The sequence below is a fragment of the Oncorhynchus masou genome, chromosome 31 (genome assembly GCF_036934945.1).
Source record: "Oncorhynchus masou masou isolate Uvic2021 chromosome 31, UVic_Omas_1.1, whole genome shotgun sequence".
Taxonomy (NCBI): Eukaryota; Metazoa; Chordata; class Actinopteri; order Salmoniformes; family Salmonidae; genus Oncorhynchus; species Oncorhynchus masou.
This window is the reverse complement of record NC_088242.1, coordinates 101,407,351-101,427,342: the sequence shown is the minus strand read 5'-3', so window position 1 is coordinate 101,427,342 and position 19,992 is coordinate 101,407,351. Positions and strand designations below refer to the sequence as shown.

At 47.7% G+C, this 19,992-nt stretch overlaps 1 protein-coding gene across 1 annotated transcript in view; it reads right to left on the bottom strand.

The window, feature by feature from the left end:
- Positions 1-19,992, bottom strand: part of LOC135524824 (actin remodeling regulator NHS-like) — a 128,944-nt gene that overhangs the window by 23,303 nt on the left and 85,649 nt on the right. Inside the window, 2 exon segments of the mRNA XM_064952673.1 lie at positions 514-645; positions 13,937-14,114. Coding sequence (XP_064808745.1) covers positions 514-645; positions 13,937-14,114 — 310 coding nt within the window.

Below are 19,992 nucleotides of genomic sequence, written 5' to 3'. Positions count from 1 at the left end.
GGATGAGCGATGGCCGAGCGGCAAATCGATGATAGGTGCAATAGATGGTATAAAATACAGTATATACATGTGATATGGGTAATGTAAGATATGTAAACATTATTAAAGTTGCATAAAAGTGCATTGTATAAAGTAACTTGTGATCCATTTATTAAAGTGGCCAGTGATTGGGTGTCAATGTCAGCAGCAGCCTCTGAGTTAGTGATTGCTGTTTAGCAGTCTGATGGCCTTGAGATTAGAAGCTGTTTTTCAGTCTCTCGTCCCCAGCTTTGATGCACCTGTACTGGAGATTACTTGTTGGTTATTACTGCATTGTCGGAACTAGAAGCACAAGCATTTCGCTAGACTCGCATTAACATCTGCTAACCATGTGTATGTGACAAATAAAATTTGATTTGCTAAATGACTGACATGTCAAATGTTTGGGTTTAAGGTTAGGACTACAATTTGTCATCTCGGTCTATAAATAGTACAGGTCATAGGGTTCAAGGTTTGGTCTAAGGTTAAACATACCTAGGTCCTGCTGAACACTTCTAGGAATCCCGATGACAGTCTTCCGTCTCCTCAGCTTCCTCCTCCTCTGAAGTACGGACTGAGAGTGGATCAGCGAGCAGTGCACACTAGAGTCTCTGTGGAACTGAACCCCTGCAGAACAGTGCAGACACAAAACGTGTGAGAAACCTTTGTATGTTCGTGACAGCAGCAAAACCCTCTCCTCTCTTTCTCACACTGAAGCAAGCAAGAGATCAACAACTGTAGTTATAGCTAGAAGCTATAGTAGTTATAGCTAGAAGCTATAGTAGTTATAGCTTAACTAATGTTTCCACAGTGAACAAGAGGGAAGGTCAGACAAGCAGAGAATACAAGCTGTATCTATCAACAGAAAAATACAGATTCACGCTACTGCCACCTACAGATTCACGCTACTGCCACCTACAGATTCACGCTACTGCCACCTACAGATTCACACTACTGCCACCTACAGATTCACACTACTGCCACCTACAGATTCACGCTACTGCCACCTACAGATTAAGGATACTGCCATCTACAGATACACGCTACTGCCACCTACAGATACACGCTACTGCCACCTACAGATTCACGCTACTGCCACCTACAGATTCACGCTACTGCCACCTACAGATTCACGCTACTGCCACCTACAGATTCACGCTACTGCCACCTACAGATTCACGCTACTGCCACCTACAGATTCACGCTACTGCCACCTACAGATTCACGCTACTGCCACCTACAGATTAAGGATACTGCCATCTACAGATGTTTCCCACCTATACACGCTACTGCCACCTACAGATTCACGCTACTGCCACCTACAGATTCACGCTACTGCCACCTACAGATTCACGCTACTGCCACCTACAGATTCACGCTACTGCCACCTACAGATTCACGCTACTGCCACCTACAGATTCACGCTACTGCCACCTACAGATTAAGGATACTGCCATCTACAGATACACGCTACTGCCACCTACAGATTCACGCTACTGCCACCTACAGATTCACGCTACTGCCACCTACAGATTCACGCTACTGCCACCTACAGATTCACGCTACTGCCACCTACAGATTCACGCTACTGCCACCTACAGATTCACGCTACTGCCACCTACAGATTAAGGATACTGCCATCTACAGATTAAGGATACTGCCATCTACAGATACACGCTACTGCCACCTACAGATTAAGGATACTGCCACCTACAGATTCACACTCCTGCCATCTACAGATTCACGCCCCTGCCACCTACAGATTCACCCCCCTGCCATCTTGCCATCTACAGTTTCACGCTCCTGCCACCTATATTTTCAGGACCTGCCAGACTACAGATTAAGGATACTGCCATTCCAACAGGACAACTGACCATCTACAGCACACAGCCACTGCCATCTACAGATTCACGCTACGGGACACCTACAGAATTCCTTGACTGGCCACCTAGGCCAGATTAAGGAACCCATCGAACAGATTGGAGATAATGCCATCTACAGATACACGCTACTGCCAACCTACAGATACTTGAGAAGATCTGCCACCTACAGATTAAGGAAACTGCCACCTAATACAGGTGGGCCAAGTTTGTAGTGTCATACCCAATTAAGGATAGGCTGTAATCATCTAAAGGTGCTTCAAAGAGTAAAGGGTCTCAATCCCCTTAGGTCATTTTTTACATTTGCAAAAATGTATTTTTTAAATGTTTTCATCTTTGTCATTTGGAGAATTGTGTGTAGATTGATGCTTTAAAACAATTCAATCAATTTTAGAATAAGCCTGTAACGTAACAACATTAAAAAAGTCAAGTGGTCGGAATACAGATCTTCAACACAGAATTACAAAATGGTAGTAAAACAAACATACAGTCATATTAGTTCCAGTTTGGAACTTAGGTTTTACTGGATGGCTAAATATTGTGATCACTTCATCTGATGGATCTGGAACTGCTTTAGAGCCATTCTGGCAAAGTAAAGATGTGATCAATTCATCAATACATGAATGGTGATTTCATTCCTGAAGAATGTGCAAAGGAGCAAAATAAATTGACTGATAAATGAACAGGTTGGGAAAGTGGTCACAGTTTGAAGCTTTTTCATGGTGGGCATGTACAAGTGCAGACAATCTTTAGGTGCTCTGAAAAAGATTGGTGCTTAAAGCCATCTAGGGAGAAAGTGTTTCCACATTTTACAGTATCATGCAGGTTTACAAACTGAGCACACAAACTGATGGAGAGAATTCCAGAACAGAATGCAGTACCTAGTGACCCTATCTGTGATCCTAACTGATGGCAGCCTGAGATATGCTACTCTGCGTATCTTGGTCTCTCTGCGTCTTCCCGTCTCCCCCCCGTCTCCCAGTCCCCCTCGTCTCTCCCCCTATCTTGGGTCTCTTTGTTCCCAGTTACAACTTGTCATCTTAAATTGTCTCCCAGTCTTGGTGTCTCTCTCCGGGACAAACCCAAAATAGTCCGTGTCTCTGGTCCGGGTCTCCCAGTTTAAAAAAATGTCTCTCTCCGTGTTCCCAGTCTACCTGTGTTCACTCTCAGGTCTCCCATGAACCTCCGTGTCTAAATAAGATCTCCCAGTCTACCTCCGTGTTACCTTCCGGGTCTCACATAATTAGTTAAATAAAGTCCACCTCCGGGTCAATCTAAGTGTCACATGTCTCTCTCCGTGATTTCACTACCTATATACACACATACCTGTTCTGAAAGGTCTACCTCCAAGTGTCTCCCAGCTCTCCAAACTGAGGTCAAATGGTAAGGTCTACCTCCGTGTCTCCCAGTCTACCTCCGTGTCTCCCAGTCTACCTCCGTGTCTCCCAGTCTTCCTCCGTGTCTCTCTCCGTGTCTCCCTCCGTGTCTCTCTCCGGGTCTCCCAGTCTCCCTCCTGAAACTTTCAACATCCCAGGACCTCCATGTCTCTCTCCGGGTCTATTAAAACCTGTGTCTCTCTGGGGCCACAGTCAAACCTGCCAAGTGAGGGTCAGGGTCAACAAAGTCTACCGAAGATAACCCTGAAGGGTCTCCCAGTCTCCACAGTGGAGATCTCCGGGTCTCAGTCTACCTAGGACCTCTCCGGGTCTCCCAACCTCCGTGTCTCCCAGTCTACACTCCCAGTCAGAGCTGTGTCTCTCTGGAAGAGTCTCCCAGTCTACCATCCGTGTTAAAAAAAACCTCCGTGTCTCCCAGTCATTCCGTGTCTCGCCCAGACTCTACCTCCTGGTGTCTCCCAGTCTACCTCCGTGTCTCTCTCCGGGTCTCCTAGTCTCCCTCCGTGTCTCTCTCCGTGTCTCCCTCCCAGTCTCTCTCCGGGTCTCATCTCCCTCCGTGTCTCATCCGGGTCTCCCAGATTCACGCTCCTGCCATCTACAGATTCACGCTCCTGCCATCTACAGATTCACGTGTCTCCCTCCGTGTCTACAGATTCCGGTCTCCCATCCCTACAGATTCACTCTCCGGGTCTCCCAGATTCACCTCCGTGCCATCTCCAGGTTCAGTCTACCTCCTGCCATCTACAGATTCACTCTCTGTGCCATCTACAGATTCACTCTCTCTACTTCATGACTATCATTCAAACTCCTGCCATCCACAGATTACAGCTCTTTTCTCACAATGTTCAGATTCTGACTCAGCCCCTGCCATCTACAGATTGAGACTCCTGCCATCTACAGATTCACATCTCCTGCCATCTACAGATTCTAATGGGACTCCTGCCATCTACAGATTCACCCTCCTGCCATCAAACAGATTCAGCTTTTAACCCATCTAAACAGACAGCCAGGAGGCCCTGCCATCTACAGATTTTCATGACTCCTGCCATCTATATAAATGCCAAAAAGCAGTGTACATAGCCTACAGATTTCACATTTTCCATTACGTGATAGGCTCATGTTTTACAGCCAAGGCACCCCCACTATTTATTTTGCTGGGACAAGATTCAGGCTGAATGCCTTATTTCCAAGATGGCGTAGCAGTGCAGACTTGGTTTGTCGTCCTCTCGTTGATTTTTTGTAAAATAGCTGTGCATAAGCTCCCCATCCAACCTGACAGAGCTTGACATCACATATTCTTCTCACAGAAGAAACTCCCCTAACACAGGTGGGCCAGTTTGTAGTGTCATACCAACACAGAAGACTCGAGGCTGTAATCAGCTAAAAGGTGCTTCAACAGAGTAAATCAGTTAACCACCAAACTTAGGTCATTTTTCAATTTAAAAATGTACAATACCTGTTTTGCAGTTGCATAAAAATAAAAACATTTCTCATAAGATCCCTGGTGAAGAAAAAACTTTAAAACAAGCTTCAGAAAATTTTAGAATAAGCCACCAAACTGGAACTTCCAACATTGGAAAGAAAGTCAGTAGAAGAGTCTGAATGCTGATCAGATTTTCAACAATTGAATCAATAAGAACAATCCGAAATTTTTTTGATCTTAAACTAACTAAAGCAGCATTCCAAGAGAGGATGACTTTCACTTTAGGTTAAATTCATGGTTTTGAGGAAAAATTATGACTATTGAAATCAAATTAGACTCCTGATAAATCTGGTATTCCCTCAAAGCTTAGTTGTCCTGAGTTCTGCACAACTTGCCTGGATGGATCAATACATCAATACATGTTTTGTACTGATTATCTCTTGACACAATGATGAAAATAATCATGGTTCTAAACCTTACCCTGGTACAGGACCCTATTGACTGATAACCTGAAACCAGGTTGCAGTGTTTGGTCCTATGTTTTAAAGCTTTTCCACCGGATGTGTACCAAACTCACTAAAAGTGACAATATTAAAGCACCCTTGAAAAAGCCATTCATGTTGACCCATCTAAAACAAATCTGCCATCCATCAATTTACAGTATCAAAAATTTACAAACTGAGGACACAAACTGATCCTGAAGAATTCAAGAACAGAATGCAGTACCTGGTGACCCCATCATAGCACTGAGACTGCACTTGTGAAGGTGGTAAATGACATTTTAATGGCATGAGGCCTGCATCTGTCCTCGTGCTCCTAGACCTTAGTGCTGCTTTTGATACCATCGATCACCACATTCTTTTGGTCTGACATTTAAGAACGGATTGGTGTTGCAGCTACATTCTGCAGTGTCTGATCTGCACGTAAATAATTCCATCTCCCCTGTAGTTCAAGGTAGAAGAGAATTGTATTTCTCTAACGTATCCAGTCCCTAGCACTGTCTATTCTCCCTCGATTATCTAGGGTCTCTCATAGTTGTCTCCCAGTCTACCTCCGTGTCTCTTTAGGTCTCCCAGTCTCCCTAGAGTGTCTCTCTCCGGGTCTCCCAGTCTACCTCCGTGTCTCTCTAACGTAGGGTTCTGCCCAATCTCCCTCCGTGTCTCTCTCCGGGTCTCCCAGTCTTCAACCTCCGTGTCTCTCTCCGTGTCTCCCAGTCTCCTCCGTGTCTCTCTCCTTCTCCCAGTCTACCTCCGTGTCTCTGATCGGGTCTCCCAGTCTACCTCCGTGTCTCCCAGTCTACCTTGTGTAGTCTGGGGATCTCCTAGGTCTCCAGCTAGCCAGTGTGTCTCTTCCGTGTCTCCCAGTCTACACTCCGTGTCTCCCAGTCTACCTCCATGTCTCCCAGTCTACCTCCGTGTCTCTCTTAGTGTCTCCCTCCGTGTCTCTCTCCGGGTCTCCCAGTCTACCTCCATGTCTCATTTTAGTCTCCGTATGTCTCCCAGTCTACATTCCGATGTCTCCCAGTCCACTGTCTCTCTCCTTTCTCCTAGTCTCCCTTCTGTAGCCTGTCCGTGTCTAGTCTACCTCCGTGTCTCTCTCCTCAGACCATACAAACGTCTCCACAGTCTCCCTCCGTGTCTCTCTGGTGTCTCCCAGTCTACCTCCGTGGAGTTCCAGGTCTCCCAGTAGCCTCTGGAACTCCGATCTCTCAACGCAGAGTCTCTCTCTATGTCTCCCTCCAGTCCTCGACTTCTTGGCACTGACGGAAACATGGATCACCACAGACAACACTGTCTACTCCTCCTGGTCTCCCAGTCTCCCTCCGTGTCTCCGCAGTCACCTCCGTGTCTCTCTCCGGGTCTCCCAGTCTCATCTCTCCGTGTCATTCCCAGTCTCCCCTCCGTGTCTCTCTTTGAATTCTCCACAGTTACCTCCGTGTCTCTCTCCGGGTCTCCCCAGTCTACCTCCGTGTCTCCCAGTCTGACCTCCGTGTCTCTCTCCGGGTCTCCCTTCGTGTCTCTCTCCGGGTCTCCCAGTCTACCTCCGTGTCTCTCTCCGGGTCTCCCAGTCTACCTCCGTGTCTCCCAGTCTCCCTCCGTGTCTCTCTCCGGGTCTCCCAGTCTACCTCCGTGTCTACGCTCGACCTCATCTTTACTAGATGCGGTTCTTCCAGTCTAACCTCCGTGTCTCTCTCCGGGTCTCCCAGTCTACCTTGTATCCTTTTCCCTCTCGGTCTCATCCAAGTCTTCCCTCCGTGTCCCTCTCCGATGGTCTCCCAGTCTACCTCCGTGTCTCTCTCCGTGTCTCTCTCTGTGTCCATTGTGATGTTTCTCTGCTCTACCTTCATCCAACTATCATGATTCTGCCTCCAAGAAACTCCTTTCGGCTCCACATTATTCAGCTCTTTTCTCACAATGTTCAGTTTCTGACTCAGCCCCTGTTGGCTCCAGATCCTTTGAGACTCTATGCAACTCACAGAAATACATCTCAACAGGCCTTTTAACTATTCTAATGGGACTAATTGGCATTCATGAAGCAGTATCTTCCCTCACTGGCACAAACAGACCAGCTTTTAACCCCCTCTGACCCAGGAGGCTCTTTGCCATGTGCTAAATTTTCATGACTCTGACATGCGGTATAAATAAAAAGCAGTGTACATATCCTACAGATTTCTTTACATTTTGTTTTAATTACCGTGATAGGCTCATGTTTTACTGGTACGGCGTACCCCACTATTTATTTTGCCGGGGACACCTGCCAGGCGGTAATGCCTTATTTCTCAAGATGGCATAGCAGGAGACCTTTTGTACGTCCCTCGTTGACTTTTTGTATTTATAGTCTTTTTTTTGTGTGTGAGATATGCACCCTTCTATAAAATACCTACACACACACACTCCGATGTCAACACACACACACCACATCCCACACTTTTCTCTCCAAAACTCAACATGCCGTATTACACACACACACACATCTCTCACATAGAATGACCATTCTATGATACAAATCAGTCAGGTTTCAATATGTATATCACACACACACATATGTATAGAGGACAAAAATCAGTTAACCACCGAACTGAGGAACTCAATTTAACCTTCGGCTGCCTTCACATACCATCAGATGCAGTTGCACCCTCTAAAAACTAAAAACATTTCTCATAAGAAACTAGCTCCCTGGTACACAGAAAATACCCTGAGCTCTGAAGCAAGCTTCCAGAAAATTGGCCACGCGAAATGGCGCCACACCAAACTGTTCTAGAAGTCTTCCATCTAGCTTGGAAAGACAGTACCTGTGCAGTAACCGAAGAGCCCCTACTGCTGCTCGATCATCCTATTTTCTAACTTAATTGAGGAAAATAAGAACAATCCGAAATTCTGCATGTTTTGATACAGTGTGGATGACGGGCTAACTAAAAAGCAGCATTCCCCAAGAGGATGCTTTCCTTTAGCAGTGATAAATTCATGAACTTCTTTGAGGACAAAAATTGTGACTATTAGAAAGCAAATTAGACTCCTCTTTAAATCTGCGTATTCCCTCAAAGCTCAGTTGTCCTGAGTCTGCACAACTCTGCCTGGACCTAGGATCAAGAGAGACGCTCAAGTGTTTTAGTACTTGTCTCTTGACACAATGATGAAAATAATCATGGCCTCTAAACCTGCAAGCTGCATACAGGACCCTATTCCAACTAAACTACTGAAAGAGCTGCTTCCTGTGTTTCCCTCCTATGTTGGACATAATAAACGGCTCTCTATCCACTGGATGTGTACCAAACTCACTAAAAGTGGCAATAATAAAGCCTCTCTTGAAAAAGCCAAAGTACCTCCCTTGACCCAGAAAATATAAAAAACTAATCGGCCTGGCCCCCCAATATCAAATCTTCCATTCCTCTCAAAAATCTTAGAAAAGGCTGTTGCGCAGCAACTCACTGCCTTCCTGAAGACAAACAATGTATAGGATAAATGCTTCAGTCTGGTTTTAGACCCCATCATAGCACTGAGACGGCACTTGTGAAGGTGGTAAATGACATTTTAATGGCATCGGACCGAGGCTCTGCATCTGTCCTCGTGCTCCTAGACCTTAGTGCTGCTAAATGATACCATCGATCACCACATTCTTTTGGAGAGATTGGAAACCCAAATTGGTCTACACGGACAAGTTCTGGCCTGGTTTAGATCTTATCTGTCGGAAAGATATCAGTTTGTCTCTGTGAATGGTTTGTCCTCTGACAAATCAACTGTAAATTTTGGTGTTCCTCAAGGTTCCGTTTTAGGACCACTATTGTTTTCACTATATATTTTAACTCTTGGGGATGTTATTCAAAAACATAATGTTAACTTTCACTGCTATGCGGATGACACACAGCTGTACATTTCAATGAAACATGGTGAAGCCCCAAAATTGCCATTGCTAGAAGCATGTGTTTCAGACATAAGGAAGTGGATGGCTGCAAACTTTCTACTTTTAAACTCGGACAAAACAGAGATGCTTGTTCTAGGTCCCAAGAAACAAAGAGATCTTCTGTTGAATCTGACAATTAATCTTAATGGTTGTACAGTCGTCTCAAATAAAACTGTGAAGGACCTCGGTGTTACTCTGGACCCTGATCTCTCTTTTGAAGAACATATCAAGACCATTTCAAGGACAGCTTTTTTCCATCTACGTAACATTGCAAAAATCAGAAACCTTCTGTCCAAAAATGATGCAGAAAAATTAATCCATGCTTTTGTCACTTCTAGGTTAGACTACTGCAATGCTCTACTTTCCGGCTACCCGGATAAAGCACTAAATAAACTTCAGTTAGTGCTAAATACGGCTGCTAGAATCCCGACGAGAACCAAAAAATTTGATCATATTACTCCAGTGCTAGCCTCCCTACACTGGCTTCCTGTCAAAGCAAGGGCTGATTTCAAGGTTTTACTGCTAACCTACAAAGCATTACATGGGCTTGCTCCTACCTATCTCTCTGATTTGGTCCTGCCGTACATACCTACACGTACGCTACGGTCACAAGACGCAGGCCTCCTAATTGTCCCTAGAATTTCTAAGCAAACAGCTGGAGGCAGGGCTTTCTCCTATAGAGCTCCATTTTTATGGAACGGTCTGCCTACCCATGTCAGAGATGCAAACTCGGTCTCAACCTTTAAGTCTTTACTGAAGACTCATCTCTTCACTGGGTCATACGATTGAGTGTAGTCTGGCCCAGGAGTGGGAAGGTGAACGGAAAGGCTCTGGAGCAACGAACCACCCTTGCTGTCTCTGCCTGGCCGGTTCCCCTCTTTCCACTGGGATTCTCTGCCTCTAACCCTATTACAGGGGCTGAGTCACTGGCTTACTGGGGCTCTCTCATGCCGTCCCTGGAAGGGGTGCGTCACCTGAGTGGGTTGATTCACTGATGTGGTCATCCTGTCTGGGTTGGCGCCCCCCCTTGGGTTGTGCCATGGCGGAGATCTTTGCGGGCTATACTCAGCTTTGTCTCAGGATGGTAAGTTGGTGGTTGAAGATATCCCTCTAGTGGTGTGGGGGCTGTGCTTTGGCAAAGTGGGTGGGGTTATATCCTTCCTGTTTGGCCCTGTCCGGGGGTGTCCTCGGATGGGGCCACAGTGTCTCCTAACCCCTCCTGTCTCAGCCTCCAGTATTTATGCTGCAGTAGTGTATGTGTCGGGGGGCTGGGGTCAGTTTGTTATATCTGGAGTACTTCTCCTGTCCAATTCGGTGTCCTGTGTGAATCTAAGTGTGCGTTCTCTAATTCTCTCCTTCTCTCTCTCGGAGGACCTGAGCCCTAGGACCATGCCCCAGGACTACCTGACATGAAGACTCCTTGATGTCCCCAGTCCACCTGGCCGTGCTGCTGCTCCAGTTTCAACTGTTCTGCCTTATTATTATTTGACCATGCTGGTCATTTATGAACATTTGAACATCTTGGCCATGTTCTGTTATAATCTCCACCCGGCACAGCCGGAAGAGGACTGGCCACCCCACATATGCTCTCTCTAATTCTCTTTCTTTCTCTCTCTCGGAGGACCTGAGCCTTAGGACCATGCCCCAGGACTACCTGACATGATGACTCCTTGCTGTCCCCAGTCCACCTGGCCGTGCTGCTGCTCCAGTTTCAACTGTTCTGCCTTATTATTATTCGACCATGCTGGTCATTTATGAACATTTGAACATCTTGGCCATGTTCTGTTATAATCTCTACCCGGCACAGCCAGAAGAGGACTGGCCACCCCACATAGCCTGGTTCCTCTCTAGGTTTCTTCCTAGGTTTTGGCCTTTCTAGGGAGTTTTTCCTAACCACCGTGCTTCTACACCTGCATTGCTTGCTGTTTGGGGTTTTAGGCTGGGTTTCTGTACAGCACTTTGAGATATCAGCTGATGTACGAAGGGCTATATAAATAAATTTGATTTGATATATATATATATATCTATCTATCTATATCTCTTTATATATCTTTTTTCCATTTTTAAATTAAATATACCTTCCGGTAACCCGCCTCACACAATGTGACACGGATCCACTATTTTTCAGACCTTATAGCCAGAACCTCCATCAGAAGCTAACCAGCTAATTAGCTACTAGCTATTTAGTCATTGTTAGTCATTGTTAGCCAGAAGTTTTTTTTTAGCCTGGATAATACTTGCCAGCCTGCCAGTATCGGACTGTTTTCTCCACTACAACGCCAGATTCCTGCCGTAAACCCTGGACCATTACTCCTGATCATCACAGCTGCCACTAAGTGACCCAGCACCGACGCTAGCCCTGAGCCAGGCCCACCTCCCGGCCTACTCTGTGATCACTCGGCAACTCAGCCGATGCCTCCCGGACTCCACCCAAACACGGCTAGTATCCACTACTCCACCAGATCCTTGCCGTAAGCTTTGCATCGGATCATCGCTGCTTGCTAACTGCTACCGAGTGGCTATAGTGGCTAACTCCCCTGTCCCGAAGCTAGCACCAGTTAGCCGCGAGCCAAGTGCATCTCCCGGCTAGCAAACGAAATTACTACAACACCTCTTTCGCCATCTGGCCTGGACTCGTTGTTGACATGGCGCCCCGCCATACCACCACGACTGGTCCGCCGACTTAACTCCACCCGCTGTGCCCTCAACCGTCAGAGCAGACTCTTCTACTAACCCCGCGCCCCGCCATACTACCACGACTGGTCCGCCAACGTAACTCCACCCGCGGTGCCCTCAACCGTCAGAGCAGACTCTTCTACTAACCCCACGCCCCGCCATACCACCACGACTGGTCCGCCAACGTAACTCCACCCGCTATGCCCTCAACCGTCAGAGCAGACTCTTCTACTAACCCCGCGCCCCGCCATACCGCCACGACTGGTCAGCCAACGTAACTCCACCCGCGGTGCGGCAGGGTAGCCTAGTGGTTAGAGCGTTGGACTAATAATCGGAAGGTTGCAAGTTCAAACCCCCGAGCTGACAAGGTACAAATCTGTCGTTCTGCCCCTGAACAGGCAGTTAACCCACTGTTCCTAGGCCGTCATTGAAAATAAGAATTTGTTCTTTACTGACTTGCCTGGTTAAATAAAGGTAAAAAAAATAAAAATAAATAAAAAAACGGCCTTTGACGGACGTCGGCGCAGACGCTTATACTTACCCCGGACTGCTAACTTCAAACACTGTCCTGCGTGCTCGCATAGTAACGACTACCTAGCTGCTTCCCTGTTCCATCTATTGCTGTCCACCCTATAATCACTTGGCTACATAGCTGATGCCTGCTAGACTGTTCATTAATCACAGTACTCCATTTTTTAAATCTGTTGACCCCTGCCTCTAACTCAAGCCCTGTGTGTAGTTAACTGACCCTCTCTGCCCATTCATCGCCATCTTACCAGTTGTTGTCTTAGCTAGCTCTCAACACCTGTGATTGCTTTATGCCTCACTTTGTCTCTTAAATGTCAATATGCCTTGTACACTGTTGTTTAGGATAGTTTTATTTTACTGCGGAGCCCCTAGTCCCACTCAACATGCCTCGGATACTCAGATGCCTCCTTTGTCCCACCTCCCACACATGCAGTGACCTCACCCAGCATAACTAGCCCGTCCAGAGATGCAATCTCTCATCACTCGGTACTGTACCCGCACCCCACCATACCAGTCTGTACATCATGCCCTGAATCTATTCTACCACACCCAGAATTCTGCTCCTTTTATTCTCTGTCCCCAACGCACTAGATGACCAGTTCTGATAGCTTTCAGCCATACCCTCATCCTACTCCTCCTCTGTTCCTCGGGTGATGGAGGTTAACCTGCGTGTCCCCACGCACTCTCATTTGTTGACTTCTGTAACCAAAAAAGCCTTGGTTTCATGCATGTTATCAGAAGCCTCCTCCCTTTGTTTTACTCACTGCTTTAGCACACTCCACCAACCCTGATGTCCTTGCCGTGTCTGAATCCTGGCTTAGGAAGACCACTAAATTCTGAGATTTCCATACCCAACTACAACATTTTCAGTCAAGATATAACTGCCAAAGGGGGAGGAGTTGCAGTCTACTCCAGAGATCACCTGCAGTGTTCTGTCATACATTCCAGGTCTATAACCAAACAGTTCGAGCTTCTAATTTTAAAAATGAATCTCTCCAGAAATAAGTCCCTCACTGTTGCTGCCTGTTATAGACCCCCCTCAGCTCCCAGCTGCTCTTGACCAGCACAAAAACATCCTGTGGCATTCTGCATTAGCATCGAATAGCCCTCGCGACATGCAACTTTTCAGGGAAGCCAGGAACCAATACACTCAGTCAGTCAGGAAAGCAAAGGCTAGCTTTTTCAAACAAATTTGCATCCTGTATCTCGAACCCCAAAAAGTTTTGGGACAGTAAAGTCCATGGAGAATAAGAGCACCTCCTCCCAGCTGTCCACTGCACTGAGGCTAGGAAACATCATCACCACCGATAAGAATTTCAATAAGCATTTCTCTACGGCCACGCCTTCCTCCTGGCTACCCCAACCCCGGCCAACAGCTCAGCTCAGCATCCCACCCAACAAAGGTGGAATAAATAAATAAATAAAATCTTTCACCCGAGTATAAGGGACAGGTGGGGACGGACAGTTAGAATAATGAGGGCTGCTGTGGTACAGCGACAGAGGAGACCTCTGAAAACACACTGGTCAAGTGGGCCATGGTCAAAAGTCATGTATAAGCAATAGAGTGCCATGTTGGATGCATTCAAAGGGTTAAGAAGATGCATGGTATTTACCAGTGACATTAATTGGGATGACGCAGGATGTGATGATTTGTGAGTCGCTCTTCATCCTCTCCTGAGGTGTGGGCAGTGGGAGAACTCTGGACCAGTTAGTCTGCTTGTCCAGCGTGGAGGGAACGTTAGGGACAGGGTGCCGAGGTCGTTGGCCGAGACTGTCAGAGGGAGGAGCAGCCTGGAACAGTAAGTGGTGGTAAAGGTTAGGGGTTGGGTTATGGTTAAGGTCAGGTTAATGGAGCTGGGTTACAGCAGAGTTACATGCAGATGGTTAGGGTTATAGTCATTGATCCATAAGTGATTTAATAAAAACATCAATTAGAAGTATCCTACAACATGCACAAAGACAACATTTAAACGATCTATATAAAAAAAATGTAAACTTCATGCAGGGCCAAAACCTAAGACGGAACACACAAACACATTTATTGATCACAACACATTGGAAGACAGTTTTTCCACAGTCAGAACACTACAGATCAAGAATCAATAGGATAGAATATATAGAGAGACATATGTACTGTATGTAACTGATATGCAGTACCAGTCAAAAGTTTGTACACACCTACGCATTCAAGGGTTTTTATTTTTTACTATATTCTACATTGTAAAATAATAGTTTAGACATCAAAACTATGAAATTACACATATGGAATCATGTAGTAACCAAAAAAGTGTTAAATCAAAATATATTTTAGATACTTCAAAGTAGCCACCCTTTGCCTTGATGACAGCTTCGCTTACTCTTGGCATTGTCTCAACTAGCTTCATGAGGTAGTCACCTGGAATGCATTTCAATAAACAGGTGTGCTTTGTTAGTGTATTTATATAGTGTATGGAATTTCTCTCCTTCTTAAGGCATTCAGTTGTGTTGTGACAAGGTAGTGGTGGTATGGCAAGGTAGGGGTGGTATACAGAGATAGACCTATTTGGTAAAAGACCAAGTTCATATTATGGCAAGAACAGCTCAAATAAGCAAAAGAGAAACAACAGTCCATCATCACTTTAAGACATGAAGGTCAGTCAATCTGGAAAACATAAAAGAATTTTGAACATTTCTTCAAGTGCAGTCACAAAAACCATCAAGCTCAAGGATGAAACTCGCTCTCATAACAACTGCCACAGGAAATGAAGACCCGGAGTTACCTCTCCTGCAGAGGATAACTTCATTAGAGTTACCAGCTTCAGAAATTGCAGCCCAAATAAATGCTTCAGGGTTCAAGTAACAGACACATCTCAACAACTGTTCAGAGGAGAATGAAATCAGGCCTTCATGGTCGAATTGCTGCAAAGAAACCACTACTAAAGGACACCAATAAGAAGAAGAGACATGCTTGGGCCAAGAAAGACAAGCAATGGACATTAGACTAGTGGAAATCTGTCTGATGGTCTGATGAGTCCAAATTTGAGACGTTTGGTTCCAACCGCCATGTCTTTGTGAGAAGCAGAGTAGCTGAATGGATTATCTCCGCATGTGTAGTTCCTACCGTGAAGCATGGAGGGGGTGGCGTGATTGTGCTTTGCTGTGATTTATTTAGAATTCAAGGCACACTTAACCAGCATTGCTACCACAGCATTCTGCAGCGATACTCCATCCCATCTGGTTTGTGCTTAGAGGAACTATCAATTGTGTTTCAACAGAACAATGACCCCAACACACCTCCAGGCTGTGTAAGGGCTATTTGACCAAGAAGGAGAGTGATGGAGTGCTGCATCAGATGACCTGGTCTCCCCAATCACCTGACTTCAACCCAAATGAGATGGTTTGTATGAGTTGGACCGCAGAGTGAAGGAAAAGCAGCCAACAAGTGCTTAGCATATGTGGGAACTACTTCAAGATTGTTGGAAAAGCATTCCAGGTGTAGCTGGTTGAGAGAATGCCAAGCCTATGCAAAACTGTCATCAAGGCAAAGGGCAAACTTTGTAGATTCTTTGTAGACTCTCCTCTCCTCCCCATTCCATACCACTCTCCTCTCCTCTCCTCCCCATTCCATACCACTCTCCTCTCCTCCCCTCCCCATTCCATACCACTCTCCTCTCCTCTGCATACCATACCACTCTCCTCTCAATTCCATACCACTCTCCTCTCCTCTCCATACCACTCCCCATTCCATACCTCCTCTCCTCTCTACCCTCTCCCTCCTCTCCATTCCATACCACTCTCTCTCCTCTCCATTCCACACCCTCTCCTCTCCATTCCACACCACCACTCTCCTCTCCTCTCCATTCTCCTCTCTTCTCCTCTCCATTCCATACTCTCCTCTCCCTCATTCCATCCTCCATACTCTCTCTTCTCCTCTCCACTTCTCCTCTCCTCTCCTCTCCATTACTCTCCTCTCCATTCCACTCTCTCTCCTCTCCATTCCTCTCCATTCCACACCCTCTCCTCTCCTCCTACCACTCTCCTCTCCATTCCATACCACTCTCCTCTCCATTCCTACCACTCTCCTCTCCATTCCATACCACTCTCCTCTCCATTCCATACCCTCCACTCTCCTCTCCATTCCATACCACTCTCCTCTCCTCTCCATTCCACACCACTCTCCTCTCCTCCATCCTCTCTCCATTCCATACCACTCTCCTCCTCTCCTCTCCTCCTCCATTCCATACCACTCCTCTCCATTCTCTCCTCTCCTCTCCATTCCCATTCCATACCACTCTCCTCTCTCTCCATACCACTCTCCTCTCCATTCCACACCACTCTCTCCATTCCATCTTCTCCCCTCTCCTCTCCATTCATTCCACACCACTCTCCTCTCTCCTCTCCATTCCATACCACTCTCCTCTCCTCTCCATTCCATACCACTCTCCTCTCCTCTCCATACCACTCTCTTCTCCTCTCCATTCCATACTCCTCTCTTCTCCTCTCCATTCCATACTCCTCTCTTCTCCTCTCCATACTCCTCTCTTCTCCTCTCCATACTCCTCTCTTCTCCTCTCCATTCCATACTCCTCTCTTCTCCTCTCCATTCCACTCTCCTCTCCTCTCCATTCCACTCTCCTCTCCATTCCATTCTCCTCTCCTCTCCTCTCCATTCCATACCATTCTCCTCTCCTCTCCTCTCCATTCCATACCACTCTCCACTCCTCTCCTCTCCATTCCATACCACTCTCCTCTCCATTCCATACCACTCTCCTCTCCATTCCATACCACTCTCCTCTCCATTCCATACCACTCTCCTCTCCATTCCATACCACTCTCCTCTCCATTCCATACCACTCTCCTCTCCATTCCATACCACTCTCCTCTCCATTCCATACCACTCTCCTCTCCTCTCCATTCCATACCACTCTCCTCTCCTCTCCATACCACTCTCAACTCCTCTCCTCTCCATTCCATACCACTCTCAACTCCTCTCCTCTCCTCTCCATACCACTCTCCTCTCCTCTCCATACCACTCTCCTCTCCTCTCCATTCCATACCACTCTCCTCTCCTCTCCATTCCATACCACTCTCCTCTCCATTCCATACCACTCTCCTCTCCTCTCCATTCCATACCACTCTCCTCTCCCTCTCCATACCACTCTCCATCTCTCTCTTCTCCATTCCATACCACTCTCTCCTCTCCATTCCATACCACTCTCCTCTCCTCTCCATTCCTACCTCCCTCTCCATTCCATACCACTCTCCTCTCCATACCACTCTCCTCTCCTCCTCCATCCCCACTCTCCCTCCTCTCCTCCATACCACTCTCCTCTCCTCTCCATACCCTCTCTCTCCATTCCCCACTCTCCCTCCATTCCATTCCACTCTCCTCTCTTCTCCTCTCCTCCATCTCCTCTCTCCATTCCATACCACTCTCCTCTCTCTCCATTCCATACCACTCTCCTCTCCACTCCCTCTCTTCTCCCTCCTCCATTCCATACCACTCCTCTCTTCTCCTCTCCATTCCATACCACTCCTCTCCTTCCTACCACCTCTCCATTCCACTCCTACCCTCTCCTCTCCATCTCCTCTCCTCCTCCATTCCATACCACTCTCCTCTCCATTCCATCTCTCCTCCTCTCCCTCTCCTCCTCCTCCATTCCATACCACTCTCCTCTCCATCCATCCTCTCCTCTCCTCTCTCTCTCCATTCCATACCCTCTCCTCTCCTCTCCTATTCCATACCACTCTCCTCCCCTCTCCTACCACTCCATTCCATACCACTCTCCTCTCCATTCCATACCACTCTCCTCTCCATTCCATACCACTCTCCTCCATTCCATACCACTCTCTCTCCTCCCTTCCATTCCATACCACTCTCCTCTCCATTCCATACCACTCTCCTCTCCTCTCCATACCACTCTCCTCTCCTCTCCATACCACTCTCCTCTCCATTCCATACCACTCTCCTCTCCTCTCCATTCCATACCACTCTCCTCTCCTCTCCATACCACTCTCCTCTCCTCTCCATACCACTCTCCTCTCCTCTCCATACCACTCCTCCTCCCTCTCCTCCATCTCCTCCTCCCCATACCACCATACCACTCTCCTCTCCTCCCCTCTCCATACCACTCTCCTCTCCTCTCCTTCCATACCACTCTCCCTCTCCTCCTCCATTCCATACCACTCTCCTCTCCTCTCCATTCCATACCACTCTCCTCTCCTCTCCATTCCATACCACTCTCCTCTCCTCTCCATTCCATACCACTCTCCTCTCCTCTCCATTCCATACCACTCTCCTCTCCTCTCCATTCCATACCACTCTCCTCTCTCCATCCATTCCATACCACTCTCCTCTCTCCTCTCCTCCATTCCATACCACTCCTCCATACCACTCTCCTCCCTCTCCATCTCCTCTCCATTCCATACCACTCTCCTCTCCATTCCATACCACTCTCTCCTCTCCTCTCCATTCCATACCACTCTCTCCATACCCTCTCTCTCCTCTCCATTCCATACCACTCTCCTCTCCATACCATACCTCTCCTCTCCATACCACTCTCCTCCTCTCCATACCACTCTCTCCTCCTCCCCACTCTCCCTCTCCCATCTCCTCTCCTCTCCTACCACCCCTCCTCCCTCCTCCATACCACTCTCCCTCCTCCTCCCCTCCACTACCACTCCTCCCATACCACTCCTCCCTCTCCATACCCATCCCACCACCACTCTCTCTCCATACCACTCTCCTCCCCACTCTCCTCCCCTCCTCCATACCACTCTCCTCCTCCATCCACTCTCCTCTCCTCTCCATACTATACTCCTCTCCTCCCCTACCATATACCCTCCTCCCCTACCACTCTCTCTCCCCTCCACTCCATACCACTCTCCTCCCCTCTCCCCCCACTCCATACCACTCTCCTACCACTCTCCTCCTCCCCTCCTCCATACCACTCTACCACTCTCCTCCCCCTCCTCCCCACTCCCATACCACTCTCCTCTCCTCCATACCATCTCCATACCACTCTCCTCCCCATACCACTCTCCTCTCCTCCCTCCTCCATACCACTCTACCACTCTCCTCTCCTACCATACCACTCTCTCCCCCTCCATACCACTCTCCTCTCTCCTCCATACCCTCCCCATCTCCTCTCCATCTCCATACCACTCCTCCTACCACTCTCCTCCACTCCATCTCCATCCACTCTCCCTCTCCCATACCACTCTCCCCTACCACTCTCCACCCCTCCTCCATACCACTCTCCTCTCCCTCCATACCACTCTCCACCCCTCTCCTCCCCACTCCATACCACTCTCCTCTACCCTCTCCATACCACTCCTCCTCTCCATACCACTCTCCCCTCTCCATACCACTCTCCACCCCTCCATACCACTCTCCTCTCCATCCATACCACTCTCTCCCTCCTCCATACCACTCTCCTCTCCTCTCCATACCACTCTCCTCCTCTCCTACCACTCTCCTCCCCTCTCCATACCACTCCCCCTCTCCCTATACCACTCTCCTCCCCATACCACTCTCCTCTCCTCCTCCATACCACTCCCCTCCATCTACCACCTCTCCATACCACTCTCCTCTCCTCTCCATACCACTCTCCTCTCCTCTCCATACCACTCTCCTCTCCATACCACTCTCCTCTCCTCTCCATACCCTCTCCTCCCCTACCCTCCTCCC